The sequence below is a fragment of the Cervus elaphus genome, chromosome 30 (genome assembly GCF_910594005.1).
Source record: "Cervus elaphus chromosome 30, mCerEla1.1, whole genome shotgun sequence".
NCBI lineage: Eukaryota > Metazoa > Chordata > Mammalia > Artiodactyla > Cervidae > Cervus > Cervus elaphus.
Window position 1 is genome coordinate 33,612,964 of NC_057844.1, and position 18,297 is coordinate 33,631,260.

General features: G+C 45.5%; 1 protein-coding gene across 1 annotated transcript in view; it reads right to left on the reverse strand.

Moving 5' to 3' along the window:
* Positions 1–18,297, reverse strand: part of LOC122686919 (phospholipid-transporting ATPase IB) — a 442,214-nt gene that overhangs the window by 41,510 nt on the left and 382,407 nt on the right. The window contains exons 34-35 of the mRNA XM_043892282.1: positions 11,025–11,113; positions 3,663–3,767 (exon numbers count right to left, since the gene is read on the reverse strand). Coding sequence (XP_043748217.1) covers positions 3,663–3,767; positions 11,025–11,113 — 194 coding nt within the window. The remainder of the gene's footprint in view (positions 1–3,662; positions 3,768–11,024; positions 11,114–18,297) is intronic.

An 18,297-nucleotide genomic window follows, 5' to 3' on the forward strand; every position in this document is an offset into this window, starting at 1 on the left:
CTTTTAGGATTTGGCAGGCTGTGCTCAAGGGGCCCTCTTTTGGGCATCAGAGCTAAGCTGAGGGACAGTGACGGGCAGGGTTCGGCCATGGAGCCAGGACACCTGGGTGCTGGGGCACCGGGGAGGACCAGAATCCCCGTCTGTGCTTCTCTCAAGCCACCAGATGAAAGGGCCCTGTCACTAGAGGTTGAGTGACGGCCTGCACCCTCGGTGGCCACTTTCAACAGGAGCGATCGCCCTGGCACCAGATGCCAGAATGCGGCAGGTTCACCTTCCTCACCTCACTGGGTTTCTGCATTTCCACTCGGTCAACAAATATTTACGGGGTCTTCCCCAGTGGCTCAGTGGTTAAAAATCCACTGGTCTGGAAAGATCCCACATGCTGTGGAGCAGCTAAGCCTGTGCACCACAACTACGGAGCGTGCGCTCTAGAGCCCATGTTCTGCAAGAGAAGCCGCTGCGATGAGAAGCCTGCACACCGCAAAGAAGAGTAGTCCCCGTTGGCCGCAACTAGAGAAACCTGAGCAGCAACAAGGTCCCAGTGAAGCCAAAAAGAAAGAAATTAATTCAATTAAAAGAAAACAAATATTTACAGAGCTTCCTTACGTGCCAGACTGACAGCTGGAGAGAGAGGCGTGGACGAACTCAAATATCACATGGGGCGGGGAAGCAGGCACGGGGAGGTGAGGGGAGAGACAAAATACTCAGGGTCTCTCAAAGAGGGAGTCGGTTTGTGACTCTTCAGAGGCGGGGACAGGGCAGCCCCCACCCCAGCCCGGGCTGCACCTCCCCCAGCAGCTCCTTAGCAGTAGGGAGTCCAAGCGGGAGTGAAAGGAGCCAGGCAGGTGGTAGACGAACAACTGGGAGAGCAGAGTCCTCTCTCCAGAGCAGCTGCCTCTCCAGGCTGCCCATGGACCACCCAGGAAATCTGGGAGCCACCGGGGGGGGGGGGGGGGGGGGGGGGGGCGGCGGATCAGGAGTGAGAGGTGCTGGGAGGCCTGGAGTCGCTGAACTAACCTCTCCAGGAGCCCCAGTGTGAGGCCAGATCTGGGAGAAAGGAAGCTGTGACCCCACATTTCCTCCTGCACACCCATGTTCACACCCTCCCTCCACCCACCTAATCGACTGTCCCCTTAAGGAGTTTACAGCGTGCTCAGGGAAGAGATTCCAAAATGCAGGAGGCAGAGACCACGTTTAAACTCCGGTTATCTCTTGATCCACCTGAACATATGAAAGTGAACTTTGAACAAGTTAACTGCTTTTAGACATTACATTCTCTTTGAATCTGAAAAAGTATGTGTATGTCTGTATAACTGAATCACTTTGCTATATACCTGAAACTAATACACATTGTAAATCAACTATACTTCCACAAAAAATAAGTATTTTTTAATTTACTTTTTTTTTTTTAACCAACCACAAGCTGAGAGCCCACGACACCCTTCAATAGCACAACCTTCCTACCAAACCAAAGCCCAGCCCCCGACCTTTTGCTGGCCAGAGACTCAGGTTTGATCCCTGGGTCAGGAAGATCCCCTGGAGAAGGAAATGGCAACACACTCCAGTATCCTTGCCTGGAGAATCCCATGGACAGAGGAGCCTGGCGGGCTACAGTCCAGGGGTCGCAAAGAGTTGGACAGGACTCAGCAACTGATCACAGCACTGGTCAATGTGCTGTCACTTGTCATAAACTCAGTTTCATAAATTCTAACACCTCCCACCCTCCATGAGTCTCCATCTCTAACAGATGAAGATAGTCTCCTTATAGGAAATCTCTCGCCCAAGACTGCAGGGCTCGCCATGGCTGAGCCAGGATTCGGACGCAGGCTCAGAGCTCTGTGATCCTCCCTGCACACATCCTCCCTGACTCGAGCCTCCGCCACACAGGCTCTCATCCTTTCTGTGCATCCCCATCCTCACAGCTCTGTCTTCCACCCTGTCTCCAGTGGGCAGCCTCTTTCGACTTCTCAAGCCAGAGGCCGCCTGGGATCGCCGCGTCTTCCAGACGTCCCCTGTGCCGCTAACCCCCCATCCAGGCCTGTTCTGAGGACCCCACTGGCCGGAGATCCCGCCCAGGTCAGCTCAGACTTGGTGAAGGGCTGTCTTACACTGCCTTCCTTGCAATGTTTTCCTGTCCAATGTTTGAGAAGAGTTTTAGAATTTTGCTTGGAAAGTCTCATTGTCCTCAGAAATGACTCATGATCTCTTAGCAATCACTGTGTATATATGGGAGAATTCTTGAGAAACAGGAGAGCCTGTAAATTTTTTTGCAAATAGGATAAAACAGTGTGCTTATTTCGCTTGACAGTTATTAAGACTGACATCCATGTATTAATTTCAATTTGCAGAGGCATCTCCCTATTTTTAGAAGCTATGGACATGTTATTTTTGGAGATTAAAGAATTTTGTGGGTCCTTGACAACCTAGACACAAGCCCTGTGTCTGCTGTCCAACGGGCAGAAGAGGCCTGCTCACCCTTAGCTGTGTGGCCTGTGTATCAGTTATACACAGACCACCTGAAAGCCCAATCCTGCCCCCACCAGTCACGGCTTCAGACAGAGATTTTTGTCCAGCTGACTGATAAAGTCTTATGCTAATGGACTCAGGAAAAATGTCATAAATACACAAAAAAAAATCACAACTTCAACCACAGAGCCTTCAATCCTATACTCTTCAGCCCCTTTCCTAAAATATCTAGCCATTTGAGATGATATTCCTGATACTTCTCAAAATATTTGCATTCCCTTTCCTAAAAGCAACACAAAACAAAAATGCTTTGATTTCATTGCTTTGAAAGATGGTACAAGAAGACAGAACCTAAATAAAACAGAACATAAATATCAGAGAGTCTCTGGAAGTACTCCACCTCTAGATTTTTGTTTCTTGAGTAGCTAGTTCTAGGACCCCTTCCAAGTAGTTAGAGGGGAGCCGTGCTCATAATCTCCTGGACCTCCGTGCCCCTAAGGTGGCCAAGGCCTCCTATTACCTATTACCTCCTATTACCACATTGTCCTTGGGCTCAGGTCAGTTTCCTTCAGTAAATTTTAACCAGATGAAATCTGATAACATTTTAACACACACAATTAAACCAAACCTACTCACATGCCCAGCAGTTAGGGGAGGAGTAGGGGCCACTGAGGCTCTGTAAGAAATAAGGGGGGTGGGGGAGGGGGCAGCCCCTGCTTTGCTGGACCAACCAGTAGGTCACATGATGCTGTCTCAACACCAGGAGCAAAAAATAATTCATCAAAAACAAAACAAACCCTGGGTATACTTGGAATGAACAGAATCTACACAAAATGCATTCTTCGATGAGCAGAACTTCAGGGTAGATACCATTTAGCACATCACTGGGGCTGAGAGCAAAAAGCCTGGCTTTTAAACATGCTTTGCTAATATTGCTGACACAGCACTTCTCCACCTGAAGATCACAATGCTATTTCTATTTTCTGCATGTCCAGACCCCATATAAGGCTCTGTTTCACCTGGGGGCAGGCCCAGGGACCTGAAAGTCAGATTTCATGTTGCCCTTAAGAGGGCATGGTTTCTATTTCATCCATCATGTGCTCACATTGAAAACCAAGAAGAGGAAGGGAAACCCCAGAAGGAGAGATAGGGAAAAGGAGAGGGGGTCCTGGGGACCCTGGCCTGGTGCTGCCCACCTCTTTCCGTTACTGTCCCGGAGCATTGCTCTGCCCATCACTCTGGACTTCGTCTCCAGCTCCTGCACCTCCTCCAGCAGTGTTTTCTTGCAGGTGTGCTTGGCCCTGTGTCCAAGGAAAAGACAAGAAGAACATGACATGTGAACTCAGCCGTGACAACAGGCTGCTCCCCCATGGGCCCTCTCTGATGTCCTCTGACCCGGGCTGGGGCTCAGGGACACCGTGGAACATGCGCCAGCCCTGTGCCTGGCAAGGGCTCCACCTCTGCAACCTGGGAAGCACCCCAAGTCCTGCGGAATGGGCCCAGGCCATGGGTGTCAGCAAATGATCCCCTAAGAGCATTGCTTGTGGCTGCAGAGCTGGCTTATGTCCTCCAAGTCAAGACAGAAGCCCAGGGTTCCTGCAGGGTCACAGGTCTACCTCGAAAGCTGTCTACTGCAGGACCTAAAGACCAGAAGATGTTCTAATCCTCACCCAAGTGGACACATGCAGGTTCTTTGGACTGTGCCCCAACTGTAAGGTCAAGAGCCCGGGGGAAACAGTCTTCTCTCTCCTTTTAGGGTAAAAAAAAGTCACAGCAAAATGGAGTTAATGATGCCAGAGGTCACTGTCATCACGCCAAACCCTTGATCTGAAATTTGGGTCAACACAAATATCCGGGCACAGATTTCCTTCCTTCTCTTGCAGACCTCAGCAGCGTAAAACAACAAACACAGTAGCAAAACAGGCTGGCCTTTCCAGCCTGTAAATCTCAAACTCTCTCCCTGACCTGAGGAAAGAGTTACCTGCACCTTCTCCTGATTAAACTAAGAAACACCTCACAATGTTTCAATAGGTGTCTGATTGCAAAGGTCTTCCTAAAATTGAGATTAAACAGAGAATGGCTGGTTGGAAGCCATACAGGCGAAGAAAGGGCACTGATGGAGATACAGGTTAGAAATGAGAAAAGAGAAACTGTAAAAAAGCAAACAACTCTAGCAGAGCAGCACAGGGCAGTGTTTTTCTGAAAAACTTTTTCTAGTTTTTCTGCAGAAGTGCATGTGGGCTGCCCATCAAGCACCCAGACTCAGAGACAGAATCAGAACCAAATTGAGTGTGTCTGCAAAGACATGGCACAACGCAATGGAACCTTCTGGAGACCTGAGCTGCTCCACGGAACCACATGCTCCCATCCACCTTCCACCTTCAAGGAGTCTGGGAAGACAGCGCCCAGTTGTCTGCTGACACCCCAAGTTCATTTCCGGTGGAGAGTCAGAGCGGAGGCTCTGTGTAAGTGTAGGTCATTCATTTCCCCACAGGAAACAAGAACTGAACCACACAGTTTTCACACATAATTCCTTAACCACACCAAGCAGCGTTCTGAGACTCAGGGGCGATTAAAACACTGCAGTTCAAAGCGGAGACAGGGGAATTTTCATTTAAACAAGAAATGAGAAAATGTTTAACTTTCTGCTGGAAAGAAGACAAAAAGAACGTGACACTGTTCACTATGAATGAATATGCCAGGCCCAACGTCTACCTTTGATCTCAACTGGGCTTCTGGGCTGTATTGATAAGAGCCATTTGGGTAAACAGCCAGCCCCACTCGACTTGGATTCACCCCAGATACACGGGTCCTGTGGAGTGTGTCTGGCTTGTCCTTACTGTTTCAGTAATGTCTTGACTCCAGCATCCTCCCTTCCTTCTTTCTTTCTCGCCCACAGAGCAAGCAGTGCTCATCAACCTCTAGACCAGCCCCTAGTGTTATTCTCTGGGTTGGGGTAGGGGAAGGGAAACACGAAGAAGTAGGCTTGAAACAGGAAGGCTGGACCACAGGGCACAGAGCACCAGAAACCTACACCTTGGGCCAAGAGAAAAGAGACTTTGACCCACGGGACTGAAGCTGCCAGTTTTCACTCATTCATAAAATCGCTCAAGAAGGAAGTAAGCATGTTGATTCTACTAGGCCTTGTTTACGTCCCCAGTAGATGAGAATGCATTCATACCCAAGAGTTATTCAGCAATTTTGTAGTATTTCCACAAGGCTAGTTCCCGGGAGTCAGCCTGGGAAGTTAACCAGTATGAGAACATGGCTAGTCTTCCTGCCTGGAGCACTGCCGTAGAGTTGATGCTAGCAATTTAACACCATGTTTTTGGGGACTGTCCTGGTGGTCCAGAGGCTAAGACTCTGAGCTCCCAATGCAGGGGCCCTGGGTTCAATTTCTGGTCAGGGAACTAGATCCTGAATTTGTGGTTGCTGTTTAGTCCCCAAGTTGTGTCTGACTCTTTTGCGACCCCACGGACTGTGGCCCACCAGGATCCTTTGTCCATGGAATTCTCCAGGCAAGAATACTGGAGTGGGTTGCCATTCCAGGGCATCTTCCTGAACCAGGGATCAAACCTGAGTCTCCTGCATTGGCAGGCGGATTCTTTACCACCAGAGAAGCCACCAGGGCATCCCAGATCCTGCCCACTGCAACTAAAAATTCCACATGCCACAACGAAGACTAAAGATCCCACGTGCCGCAACTAAGACCCAGTGCAATCAAGTAAATAAATAAAAATAGCTAAAAATATTTTTCTTCAAGAATCTTTACCTAATAAGGCCTTACTTAGAGAAATGATTCAAGACCTCCCCTGCCAAAGTCTACATTTGTCATCGACTAAAATCTAATACTTCTAAGTTTCAAAAAGCCAGCCAGTAAGTAGTAACCACTGGCAAGGAAATCAGGTCTCACCATGAGCTGGGGTTGGGTTTGTTCTGAATCACAGCTTGGGCAGAGTGAGCCCAATTACCTGTGGACAGCTGTTTCCCAGGGCTCCTCCCCCAACCCCATGTCCAGAGGCCAGGTGAGCACAAAAGAGCAGGTGGGGATGCTTAGACCCTGTAAGAGTGTGTGGCAGTCCACACTGAACCTTCAGAGAGAGTGAAAGGTATTCTCCAGGTTATCAGAGATTTTTGAAATAAGTAAGTTGGCCTAAAACCCTGAACTTTTCATCTTCTTGTTTCTGAAATTTTTTTCCTGGACTCCTTTTCTTTTTTTTCCTTATGGAAGGAGAACAAGTCAGAAGGAAACATTAGATTCTAAATGTGGATGAAAATGTAAATAGAATGTGCCTCAAAAGAAATTAGTCTAGTTGGAAGGTTTTTTTTTTTTTTTTTTTAATCAAGGCCCCGTTGTACACAGAAATTTCTTATTACCTTTTATTTCCACTTAACTGCCTATCGGGGATTATAATAAGGAAATGAAGTCATTCTGGACTTGCCGAATGTACTGTGTGCTGACTGGTAAGGTATAGGAGATACAGTTAGATAAAAAGAGATGGGTCCCTGAGTTCTGTGGCCTTGAGCTTTATATTATTTTTATAAAGCAACGTAAGTGAATTGTTGGTTTATGAGCATAAATACATGGGAGCTTACCTAAGAATGTTGTCATGGGTAAACACTTTGGAAGCACGTGAGCTAAAGGATATTAAAGTAGTTCTGGATAATTTAAACTGCATGCATCTAATAAAAATATTCATTAGCCAGGTAGCATCTATCATCAATTATTTTAATAAAAGATGTTTTAGTTTAGTCCCTCATGAAAATTCTGGTTAACAGAGTAACAGAAGAAGTTTTTTTTGCGAAGTCCAAATCTGCCTTAACATAGTTTAATAATGGATTTTCATTCAGAAATTTGATAGACTTCACTGAAAAAAATCACCAAATTGCCTCATGCTATTTTTTCTTCCTTACGCTTAACTGTGCAGGTCCTGAAAATGGGAGAGAGACTGGGTGAAGAAAGAGGGAAAATGCAGGAAGACAGAGCAACCTGCGTGCACAGAAATGCACAGTTAAGACCCCTATATACGAACCTTCAAGTTGCGAACTTTCAAAGATGAGAATGTGTATTGGGTTCCAGCACAGAGCCAGCACCTGCTCCATCCACGTCAGGTGTGAGGGCCACTGCAGCTGGCCTCCCGCCTCCTACTGCTGACGACCCTTCACCTCTACCATCTCCCACCTCCTCTCCCTCTGCTGCTCAGTAACTCTTCTTGTCTGTTCACTCGATGCCAGTCCCTGTGTGCCTGCTATTGTACTACTAGGTACTGTACTGTAAGATTAAAAATGTTTTATTTTTTGTTTTGTTTTTTATATATTACTTGTGTTAAGAGTACTATAGATCACTACAGTACTATATAGCTGATTATGTTATTTATAGTTGGGTACCTAGGCTAACTTTGTTGGACATATGAACAAATTGGATTTAGCAAACACACTCTTGGAATGGAACTCGTTTGTATGTAAGGGACTCCCTGTATGTGAAAAGGCAGGACTGCTTTGCGCTGGAATTTAAAAGTGTTTTCAAAGTAGAGTTAACCACCAAATCTCAAAATAAAACTAAAAGGTCTTAAGACTGGCCCAAGGCAAGATGTAAGAATCACAGCAAATTTACAGAAGGTTCCAGACACTGCCTCAAGCTGATTCATCAGAGCCAGCCCTCCAGCTGCCCCTGACTCCCTATCATGTCACACAAGCTCTCTTCTCCAGAGGCCAGGGTGCAGCCTGGCACATCACGTGACAAGAAACATTCTACAGTCTGAACCAAATGACGGGCAATTTTCTGGACAATTGGGATTAATATTTTTGTTCATTGTGTAGGAAGGAAAAACAGGACAGCTTTGTAAAGCTGAAGAAAGAGAAATGACAGGTAATTATCATGGCCTCATTAGAGGTAAGCAACTCATAATACACTTTCCCTGGGAGAAGCCTCTGAATTTACTTGAAGTGAAGTCAAGTGAAAATCACTCAGTCGTGTCTGACTCTTTGTGATCCCATGGACTGTACAGTCCGTGGAATTCTCCAGGCCAGAATACTGGAGTGGGTAGCCTTTCCCTTCTCCAGGGGATCTTCTCAACCCAGGGATCGAACCCAGGCCTCCCGCATTGCAGGCGGATTCTTTACCAGCTGAGATATCAGGAAAGCCCCCGAATTTACTTGACTCAACAATAAATATTTCAGGCTGGGAGTATAATAGGAGATAAAAGATGGACTCCTTGATCAGAAGCAAAATGTCCAAAGAAACTTGCCGAATTCTTGCTTTTGAGGAGAGGGATAACTATAGTTTAGACATTAACTATGTATTATTGGTCATATATTTTGGGCAAACACTCTGGGTCAGAGGCTATACACGCCATACAATCCAAATTAAATGAGACAAAAATGCATTTCAGGAGATGGGTCTGGAATTCAGAGGGGCCTTTCCTGTGCCTACCTGGTTGGCAACTGCCTTGGAAAGAAGTGACTTCCCTTTCCATATGGTGGAGCTGGAAGCGGTGTCCTTGTTAAAATGTAAATAGCGCTAATCTGACAGTGCCAGGAACCTCCCCCCCCCAGAAAAATCCCGTTGGAGAGGACAGATAATTTGCTTCACGCAGACAGGGAACTCTTCCTTGGAATGTATTAGAAAAGATCCAGAAAACAGAGGAGGTGGCAGAGATATTACAATCTGCAAATACTCTCTTTTGAAATGGTAGAAAGATACTCCTGCCAGCATCTCACTTAGCAAATATATCAGTCTCAGCAAAAAATGTATGGCAGAAACCAATACAATATTGTAAAGCAATTATCCTTCAATTAAAAATAAATTTAAAATTGTGTACTAATAAAATTTTTTCATGACATTAATTTGATAGTTGAATTAAAAGAGACCAAGATTAATTTACAATCAAGTTACTAGTCTCAAACTATACACTAAAAAGTGATCTGATGTAATTAAGACCACATTCTATTTACCTAAAACTAACTTGATGATCTTGCAAAACTGAAGAAATTTGGCAAGACAATGTATTGTGCCATAATTGGGCTGTGTTATGAGCACAAGTCATAGAACTCAGATTTTCTTTCAGTTCATTTATTAGATTAAGAAAACATCTTTCTTGGATATCATAGTTTGATTTCCAAGGATTCAAATTCTGCTATTTATAGAACACAGTTTTAGCAGATAAAATGGGAGTAGTGATAAATCAAAGTTTTTGAGAAATCACAGTTATTTAATTTTCACTAACAGTTATAAAGCTTAGTGAAGAGAAGGAAAAAAAGAAAACACCCAAAATATGTGCTATAAAATCCTCTCTCCCACCTTCTCTCTCTGCAGATCATTGGTTGTCAAGATAATGCCAAGATGAAGATTTTTTTCAAAATACACTCCTACCTATCAGGTAGGAGCAGTTCTCATTGAGTGTGGGAGGAAGGGAGAGCGAAAAATAAAATCTGATGTCTTCTCCTGGAAGGTTTGGAATTAAGTCTCAATTCTCTACCTTAGAGACGCCAAATAATTATGCTTTGCCCAAAGTAATACGAATCCAGGAGTCTCGATTTTCAGGGAAGTTGGCAACAGTATAAGTCATCAGGTCTAACCCTGTCCTCAAAAATTAACCTGACCTCTTTTGCAGTATTCCTTCTTTTCCTTGCAGATGAAATAAATTTTATCTTGAAACCTTGTAGCTTTTTTTCACATTGTAAATAAGATAGTTAGAAAATAATATATTTTGAAACACAAATAAAAATGGAGCATAAGTTATTTCCTATTGAACCTATGTAATAATTTTGTCATTGTGATTAATCTTCTCATAGACTTGTAAACTGACACTTCAGGAAAATTATATTTGAAGGATTCTTACTGGGAGTAATTTGGAAAAACAAAGACTACTTGATTGTAAGCATCTGGTGATTTGAAATGACGTACATATACACACAATTTCCCTTTAAGCATGGAGTTTAAAGCCAGACTATATTTGTGATCACTCAGCATTGATAAAAATCAATGAATTTTGTGGGGCTTGTCTAGTGATCCAGTGGTTACGGATCTGCCTTGTAATACAGGGGATGCTGGTTCAATCCCTGGCCAGGGAACTAAGATCCCATATGCCTGGAGGAGCTGAGTCCTCACACTGCAACTATGGAGTTCACATCACAACTGCAGACTTCATGCAACACAAAGAAAGATCCTGCATGATGCGATGAAGCTCTTGTGTGCTGCAACTAAGACCCAACACAGCTAAATTTTTTTAAAAAAATCAATGAATTTTGAGTTACGCTTCTTAACCCTGGTGGAATGGATCTGTACTCAGAAATTCTCCCTTATAATCCTGTACAAGCAACACCTCTCTTGACATTCACACAGTCTGACTCCTATTCTACTATATTCTCCTATCAAGGTGAAGCACAGGTTAAAAGAAAACAAAACAAGCCAACATCCTTTATATCTGCTATGGCAGGTGGCAGGAGACCTGTGACTTCAGAAATCTCACAGCATCTAACACCCTACGGAGGGGCTTGCTAAAGACTAATAGAGGACACAGGACAAGACCTGGGGTATCACTTAATCTCTCACTTACGCTCTCCACGCCACGTCTTCGATCAGACATGCGGTGGGAACCAGAAATAATCCCAGCCAAAAGTGCGCAGAGCTCAGAACCATGGTTGCCTGCAAAAACCAGAAGTGACACATGCATTAACACTGCTGAGAGACAGAAATGTAATTCAATCAGTATAAAACACCCCTTAAGCAAAAGAAGGTTATTAAGTTCAATGAAAGCTGAAATACACACTCAGGAAGAATGTCAAGGGGACCAACTGGTGGTGAGAGCCCCTCATCATGATCTCCATCAGCTCTTGTCTCCACCCTGATAGGTTGATGAGTTTTGTCTCCTCTTTTATAAAGCACTTCAAACCCCTTCACGGCAACAGGAGTGGGAATGGGAAAGGAAGCAGGATTAGCCCAAGTCTCAGAATTGAACCTGAGACGCAATCTCCCGATGCTGCCCACCCAGAGTTACACTGCCTCTTTAAGTGTTACATGCTGTGTATATGTCCATATACATTGATGCATATGATGGCTTTTGTGTGTTCTGTTTTGGAATCTCCTCAGCTTAGAAAAAACAATTCACAGGCCTCAAACACAGTGTATCACTCCAGGTCTTGATCCACTGAGACTATGCAGACCACCGACCACTGGACCCACCGTGAGATCACATGTCAGGAAAAACGCATGCAGAGGTCTCTCAGAGGGAGTGCACTGCAGTTTTCATAGCTCTTTGGCTATCTCTAGTTCCCATTTCTCATACAGAAAGCATTAACACAGAAGGAAAATTTAACTCACCCGCCCAGCCACAGCAGCCCAAGCAAACCACAGGGAGATGCTGAATTATCCAGGTTCTTTCTGCAGGTCCCGCCTTCCTCCTCCAAACCTATCCCAGGTTGATGGAGCAGCAGAAGGCGGGCTTGTTAAAGCTACATTTGTGGGGCTACTACATCCTGGATCATTACCGGCTGGTATATTTATCAGAGAATACAGTCACTTAAAAATAAAGTCTTATAGAAATGACAATTATCTGATAAACTGGAGGTGTTAGCTAATGCTGTGATGGTAATCATTTTTCAAGACGTACGTAGATCAAATCGACATGCTGTATGTACCCCTTGACATACGATGTTAGATGTCAACTGTGTCTCAATAAAGCTGGGAAATGCTTTTTGAGAAAAGTAAAAATAATATTTGATAACAATCATGTATGTGCTATTTAAAGTGGGTTATGAAACATCAGTAAGAATCTCATGGCTGAGGGAAATGAGGAAAATAATCTTTGAACCCAGTTGACAAAGGTTATGTGGGAATTTGGAAGTATGGTTTTGTCGTTGGTTTTTAAAACTTGGAGCTGTTAAAACATATTGTGGAAATAATTGATTTTGAGGGTGTGTCTCCAGAAAGATTTTCTAGTGTCTTGATTGTCACATATTGACTAAGTTCGAGGTACTGAAATCTCTGCCAAGGCCACAGCTATTGGTATTGAAATTGAGATTTAGTTAGATTGTTCTTATTCTCTTAGCATTAAAAAAAAAAAAGGTTTATTAAACTGGACTAGGTGACAAACAGCATTACTTATTCCCTTCTCCCCACCCACATACACTACTGAGTGAGGCATCCTTTTGATGTGCTAACATCCCCATTAGGAAGAAGGCACCCTCAGTTAACCCATCTTTAGCTAGTGAGGACTCTTGGGTTGGGTGCCAAATGCATGGGCTTCCCTGGCAGCTCAGTGGTGAAGAATCCACCCACCAATGCAGGAGACTCCAGTTTGATCCCTGGGCCAGGAAGAGCCCTTGGAGAAGGAAATGGCAACCCACTCCAGTATTCTTGTCTGGAAAATCCTATGGACAGAAGAGCCTGGCGGGCTACAGTCCATGGGGTCACAAAGAGTTGGACACGACTGAGCACACATGCCAGATGCAGAGGAACCTCTTGCAGTAAATCAGAGGAAGGTGAGGCTTGCCACAGCTGGTGAGAGCCCAGAGAGGGTAGAGACGGTCTGGATGTAACAGCACAGCACCGTATCTGGACAGACCAGGGTGCCGTGAAACAAGTGGCCAGGGATTAGAGCATGCAGAAACTTCTGCGGGCTCCTCATCACACACACACAGTGTCCATGGTGCGCAGGACCAGCCACCCACGGATGTGGTGACAGACGAGAGAAGGTTCTAGAAACGAGGCTGGAGGAGCCTGAGTTGGGCAAGGTCAGTCTGTGTTTCCTGTTGTGGGGTGGATTCTGGACGCCGTGATAGCCATGCAGGAGGCATCCACGGCAGTTGCTCCCCTACCTGGAGGAGGAGACCTAGATTGCCTGGTGCATCACCGAGTGGCCAGGACTTCCCATAAATCGTTCTTCCCAGTCCCTTTTCTACAGAAGAAAATCAATACTGCAACCTCCCCAGGGACCCAACTCCCTCCCTATGTGTGAGGGGCGAGGGGCTTCCTTTGGGAGGGACCTGGTGAGGGACCACCTCCCCATGGATGAAGAGGCAGACAACAGGAACCAGGTAATTAATATGATGTGTGCGCTGAGACACACATCCCAACTGGGACATCCTTCATCCCACAAGAAAGGCCTCAGCAATCACTCCTTGGGGCAATTAGAGTATCTTTAAAACTCCAAGTGGGACCTGAAAGACACGTATATTCTAAATTAGAATAAAAACCACCTGATTAAAAGGTCATATTTTCCTGGATCTTCAATCTTGCCCAAAGATTTGAAAAATGGATCATTTCATATTGGTAAAACCAGAGTGTTCAAATACATATGAACTTGGAGATGCAGCGAATGCTACAGGATACATCCCTGGACTTCCAGGGTATGTGTGTCTCCCTCATCCACTGTCAGAGGTGTTTCATTAATTAAGAAAAGTGGACTTAACAGTCAAGAATACATATCTGGTGTGGAGACTACACATTAGATGACCAATCCCTGAGGTGGGAGCTTAGAGGGGCAGGAGTGGGCATTGTTGGGGGGGAAACAGAGGGGCCGTGGATCACCAGGCTTCAATCACACTACAGTTTCGCTGATTCAGGTTTCAGGTGGATCCTACCTGGATCAAGGTTTCCATATTTCCAACCCACTTGATCTCTTGGGGGTGCTTCTCAATCTAGATCCCAGAATGGACACAGAAGGGACAAGAAGGATTCCCCTTGGGGACAGGACCACCGTCTTCTTCTCCTCCATGAGTCACCGAGAGCATTTGCTGGGGGTGGGGGGGCAGAGTCCTTGCCCCTGGGTGGCAGCCTCGGGCTACCAACTCTTGCTGTTCTGGGGGATTTCTCAGCAGTTGAGCAGGTGGACGGAGCAAGGTCTTCGGGTTCACACAGAGCCAGGAGGGAGCTGTGCCTCTAAGCTTTAGACGGTGACACCTGCATGGGGCCACTGACCTCTGCCTGCCTCAGTTTCCCCTGAGTGGCCAGGACCAGGACAATGGAACCTCTTCCCTTCGAGGGCCTGTGGTACCCAGCTCACTATCAGCTGCACTCACAGATGATCCATGCCACCAGAGCCCCGAGCAAACCTTCGAAAATAAGCCAGTGCTCCTCCCTTCCTTGAAGTCTTCCTAGCTCTCCCAACCCCCAAACATCTGATCTGGAAACAGCTCTGCCTGTAAGATGACTTAGAGCCGCCAGTGAGCTCAGGGCTGGCGCGGGGCACCGTGTCTGAGCCCCCGCCCGGCCTCTGGCTGCGCTCCAGCCCTCTGCTGCCTTCCTGGAGCAGAGCAGCCCGGGACTCTCGATGAGACATTTTCTCCACTGTTTTCTTTACCTCTGACAACTGCAACTGAAACTGAACAGCAGCCTGCAGCCCTCCAGGGAGCCCTTCCGCAATTTTTTCCTCTCTCTCTCACTCTTGCTGTTACTTTTTACAGCTCCTCCAACCAAAGTTCAGATTGCTATTTTTTTTTAAGAGAAAAAAAAGAGTCTTGGGAAGAAAAGATCTGACTTCATAAACAGTTTATGATAACCAAACGAGAATTGCAAATGACCCATCCCCAGGACCAGATTGAGAAATGAAAACTATGCTTTCTACTTTTAAAGTAAATTTATTTCTTGAAGCTAGAAACTTCACAGCAACAACTATTCTGCCTTCCCTTCTCCAAGGTTTTGGAGCACTCGGTACGTACCAACCTCAAGGTCCCTTTGTAGAGACTCGGGGAAGGAGGAGGGCCATCCATGCCTCCAGGGCCTCATCTCCACCCACTCAGAATGTGTGTTGCAGGCACCTTCTCATCTCCATGGACACACTGCTGGATGTACACAAGGATCTGCCAACACACCCTGCACCAGCTCCAAATTCCCCACAGGGGCTTCCCAAATAATAGACGTGTATTAGCAGCTGAAATTAGTGATGGACAGGGAAGCCTGGTGTGCTGCAGTCCATGGGGTCGGAAAGAATCAGACACGACTGAGCATCTAAAACTGAACTGACTGAGTAACTGAAAATCAACCCTCCCACCTCCCCACTCCTCCCCTAGCCTTTCCTACTTTCATTAAGTGACACCACCTGCCTCAGGTTTGTGTAAGAGATGGGTTTGGTTTCTGCTTCTCTTCTATTAAACCTCTCTTCCTGGGCACTCCCACATATATTGTTTCTAAGCCCCACAAAAACCCCCTGCAAGAGATACACTAACTGCTCCCATTTTACAGATGAGGCAACTAAGGCTCAAGGACAAGTGGCCAATTCAAATTCACCTGTAAGGGACTAAGTCAGGATCTGAACCCAGGTCTCTCTGACTCTAGTGCCAGGGCCTCTCCTGTGGTCTGAGATCCATATTCTCAACAGACAGTGGCTTTAATGGCTCCTCATAATTTTCTAGTATTTTCTTTACCATTTTGCTAGCATTTCAATAACTTTTATTTTAATAAATTGCAAGCCTTTACATATGTATAATCCAGCTGCAAGTTTTGGCTCAGAAGTCCTACTCTATTGCAACTTTTCTGACCTTGTCTTTTTCCATTCTGCTTAAAATGCAACATTTTTCAATGATGCATTTAATAACTGGGCTATTTCATGGGAATGTCATTGTTCCAGAGGGTGATGCAATGTGCTGACCCAGCGAGCAGGCGTGCATTGTCTAAATTAACAGACAACAAAGTGCCATGTCCATAAAAACAAGAGTCTGGTACTGGAACAGCTGTGGGTCCGAGTGGGTCTCATGGTCCTTACTATTTCTCAGTAGGACAAGTCTTATTAAGGTTGGTACCTATGAAGCAAAACCAACATCTTAGTCTTCACAGCATCTTGGCTGGCATCAACAGGTTAGGAAACAATCATTTCTATAAGAAGGTCTTTGATGACCAAGGTTCATATAGTCAAATCTATGGTTTTTTCCAGTAGTCATGTATGGATGTCAGAGCTGGACCATAAAGAAGGCCAAGTGTCAAAGAATTTATGCTTTCAAACTGTGGTGCTGGAGAAGACTCTTGAGAGTCCCTTCAACAGCAAGGAGATCAAACCAGTCAATCCTAAAGGAAATCAACCCTGAACATTCATGGGACGGACTGATGGTGAAGTTGAAGCTCTAATACTTTGGCCACCTGATGCAATGAGCTGACTCACTGGAAAGACCCTGATGCTGGGAAAGATTGAAGGCAGGAGAAGAAGGGGTTGACAGAGGATGAGATGGTCGGAGGGCATCACTGACTCAATGGACATGAGTTTCAGCAAGCTCTGGGAGAGAGTGAAGGGAAGCCTGGCGTGCTGCAGTCCATGGGGTCACAAAGAGTCAGACATGACTTAGCAACGGAACAACAACAATTTAAAAGTGGAAAAGAGGCTACCAGTGGATGACCCAATTGTTCTCTAGAGATTCCAGCTTCTAGACACTTAGCCTTAGCTATACTGAAGGTCTCAGGACTCTTGAGACTCTGCAGAGGGACAAAACCTCCCTTGCAGTAGACTATGGACCATCTCAGACAGGCTCTATATTCAAGCCACTCACCTGTAGGCAAAGGCTCACGGTCCTCTTAGCCTGGCTAACAGAGTACCCCCACCCACTGCTCAGACCCTACCCCTCAGACGCAACCCCAGTGACTGGGGGCCTGGATGTGCAGAATCCCAGTGACAGTACTAGAGACCCAGAGGTTAGGAGTCCTGCAAATCCGTGGGGGAGGAGCTCGTTCAGATGCAAACATCCGGTTCCACCTGCTTCGAGGCTCAGACACAGATCACTTCTGGTTGGATCAGAGACCTCCAGGTGAAAGGCAAAACTTAACACTTATGGAAGAAAAGGTGGGAGAGTCCCTGATTAGCTTTTAGAAAAGTTGATATGAAATAGCAAAAAATATGCAGGGAAACGAATGAGTGTGCATTAAAATGGAAGACTTGCACTAAAACACAACATAACAGAGTTTAAAGAAAAGCCACAGGCTAAGAGATTTCCAATGGGCATTCCAATCCTGGTCATACATATGCTCCGGTTATATGTATGCTCTGGTTATACATATATATGTTCACAACCAGATACAGAAATCTGTGCAGGAATGTTTACTACAGCATTTTTGGTGATTGAACTTCACCAAAAGTCAAAACCTTAAATGTTTGTCAATAGGAGGAGAAATGCATTCTGGCATATTTATACTGGGGGATTCCCTGATGACTCATCAGGTAAGGAATCTGCCTGCCAATGCAGAAGACATGGGTTTGATCCCTAGGTCGGGAAGATCCCCTGGAGAAAGAAATGGCAACCCACTCGAGTACTCTTGTCTGGGAAATTCTATGGACAGAAGAGCCTGGTGGGCTATGGTCCATGGGGTCACGAAGAGTAGGACATGACTGAGTGACTTCACTTTCACTTTTCACTTTCATGCATTGGAGAAGGAAATGGCAGCCCACTCCAGTATTCTCGCTTGGAGAATCCCAGGGACAGAGGAGCCTAGTGGGCTTCCATCTATGGGGTCGCACAGAGTCGGACACGACTGAAGTGACTTAGCAGCAGTGGCAGCAGAGCGCATACACACATATTTATATAACTGAAAACAGGACTAAAATGAGTCAGCTACAAATGCATCACTATAGATAATCCTCAAAAACCAGTCTTGGAAAAAACCAAAGCAATCCAGTTTTGAGGGGAAGAGTATATATCATACAGTCTATATAAAGTTCCAAAACCCTGCAAAAATCAACATTGCCCATTATTTATATTTTCTACATACATATTACATGCATGAGAATAGTAAACATGAAAGCAATGAGAATACTTCTAGCTCAAGAGGAATGAGACAGGGAGTTCCATGAGGAAGACTCAACAGCATGGCTAACACTTTATTTTTGAAAAGATACGAAGGAAGTGGCA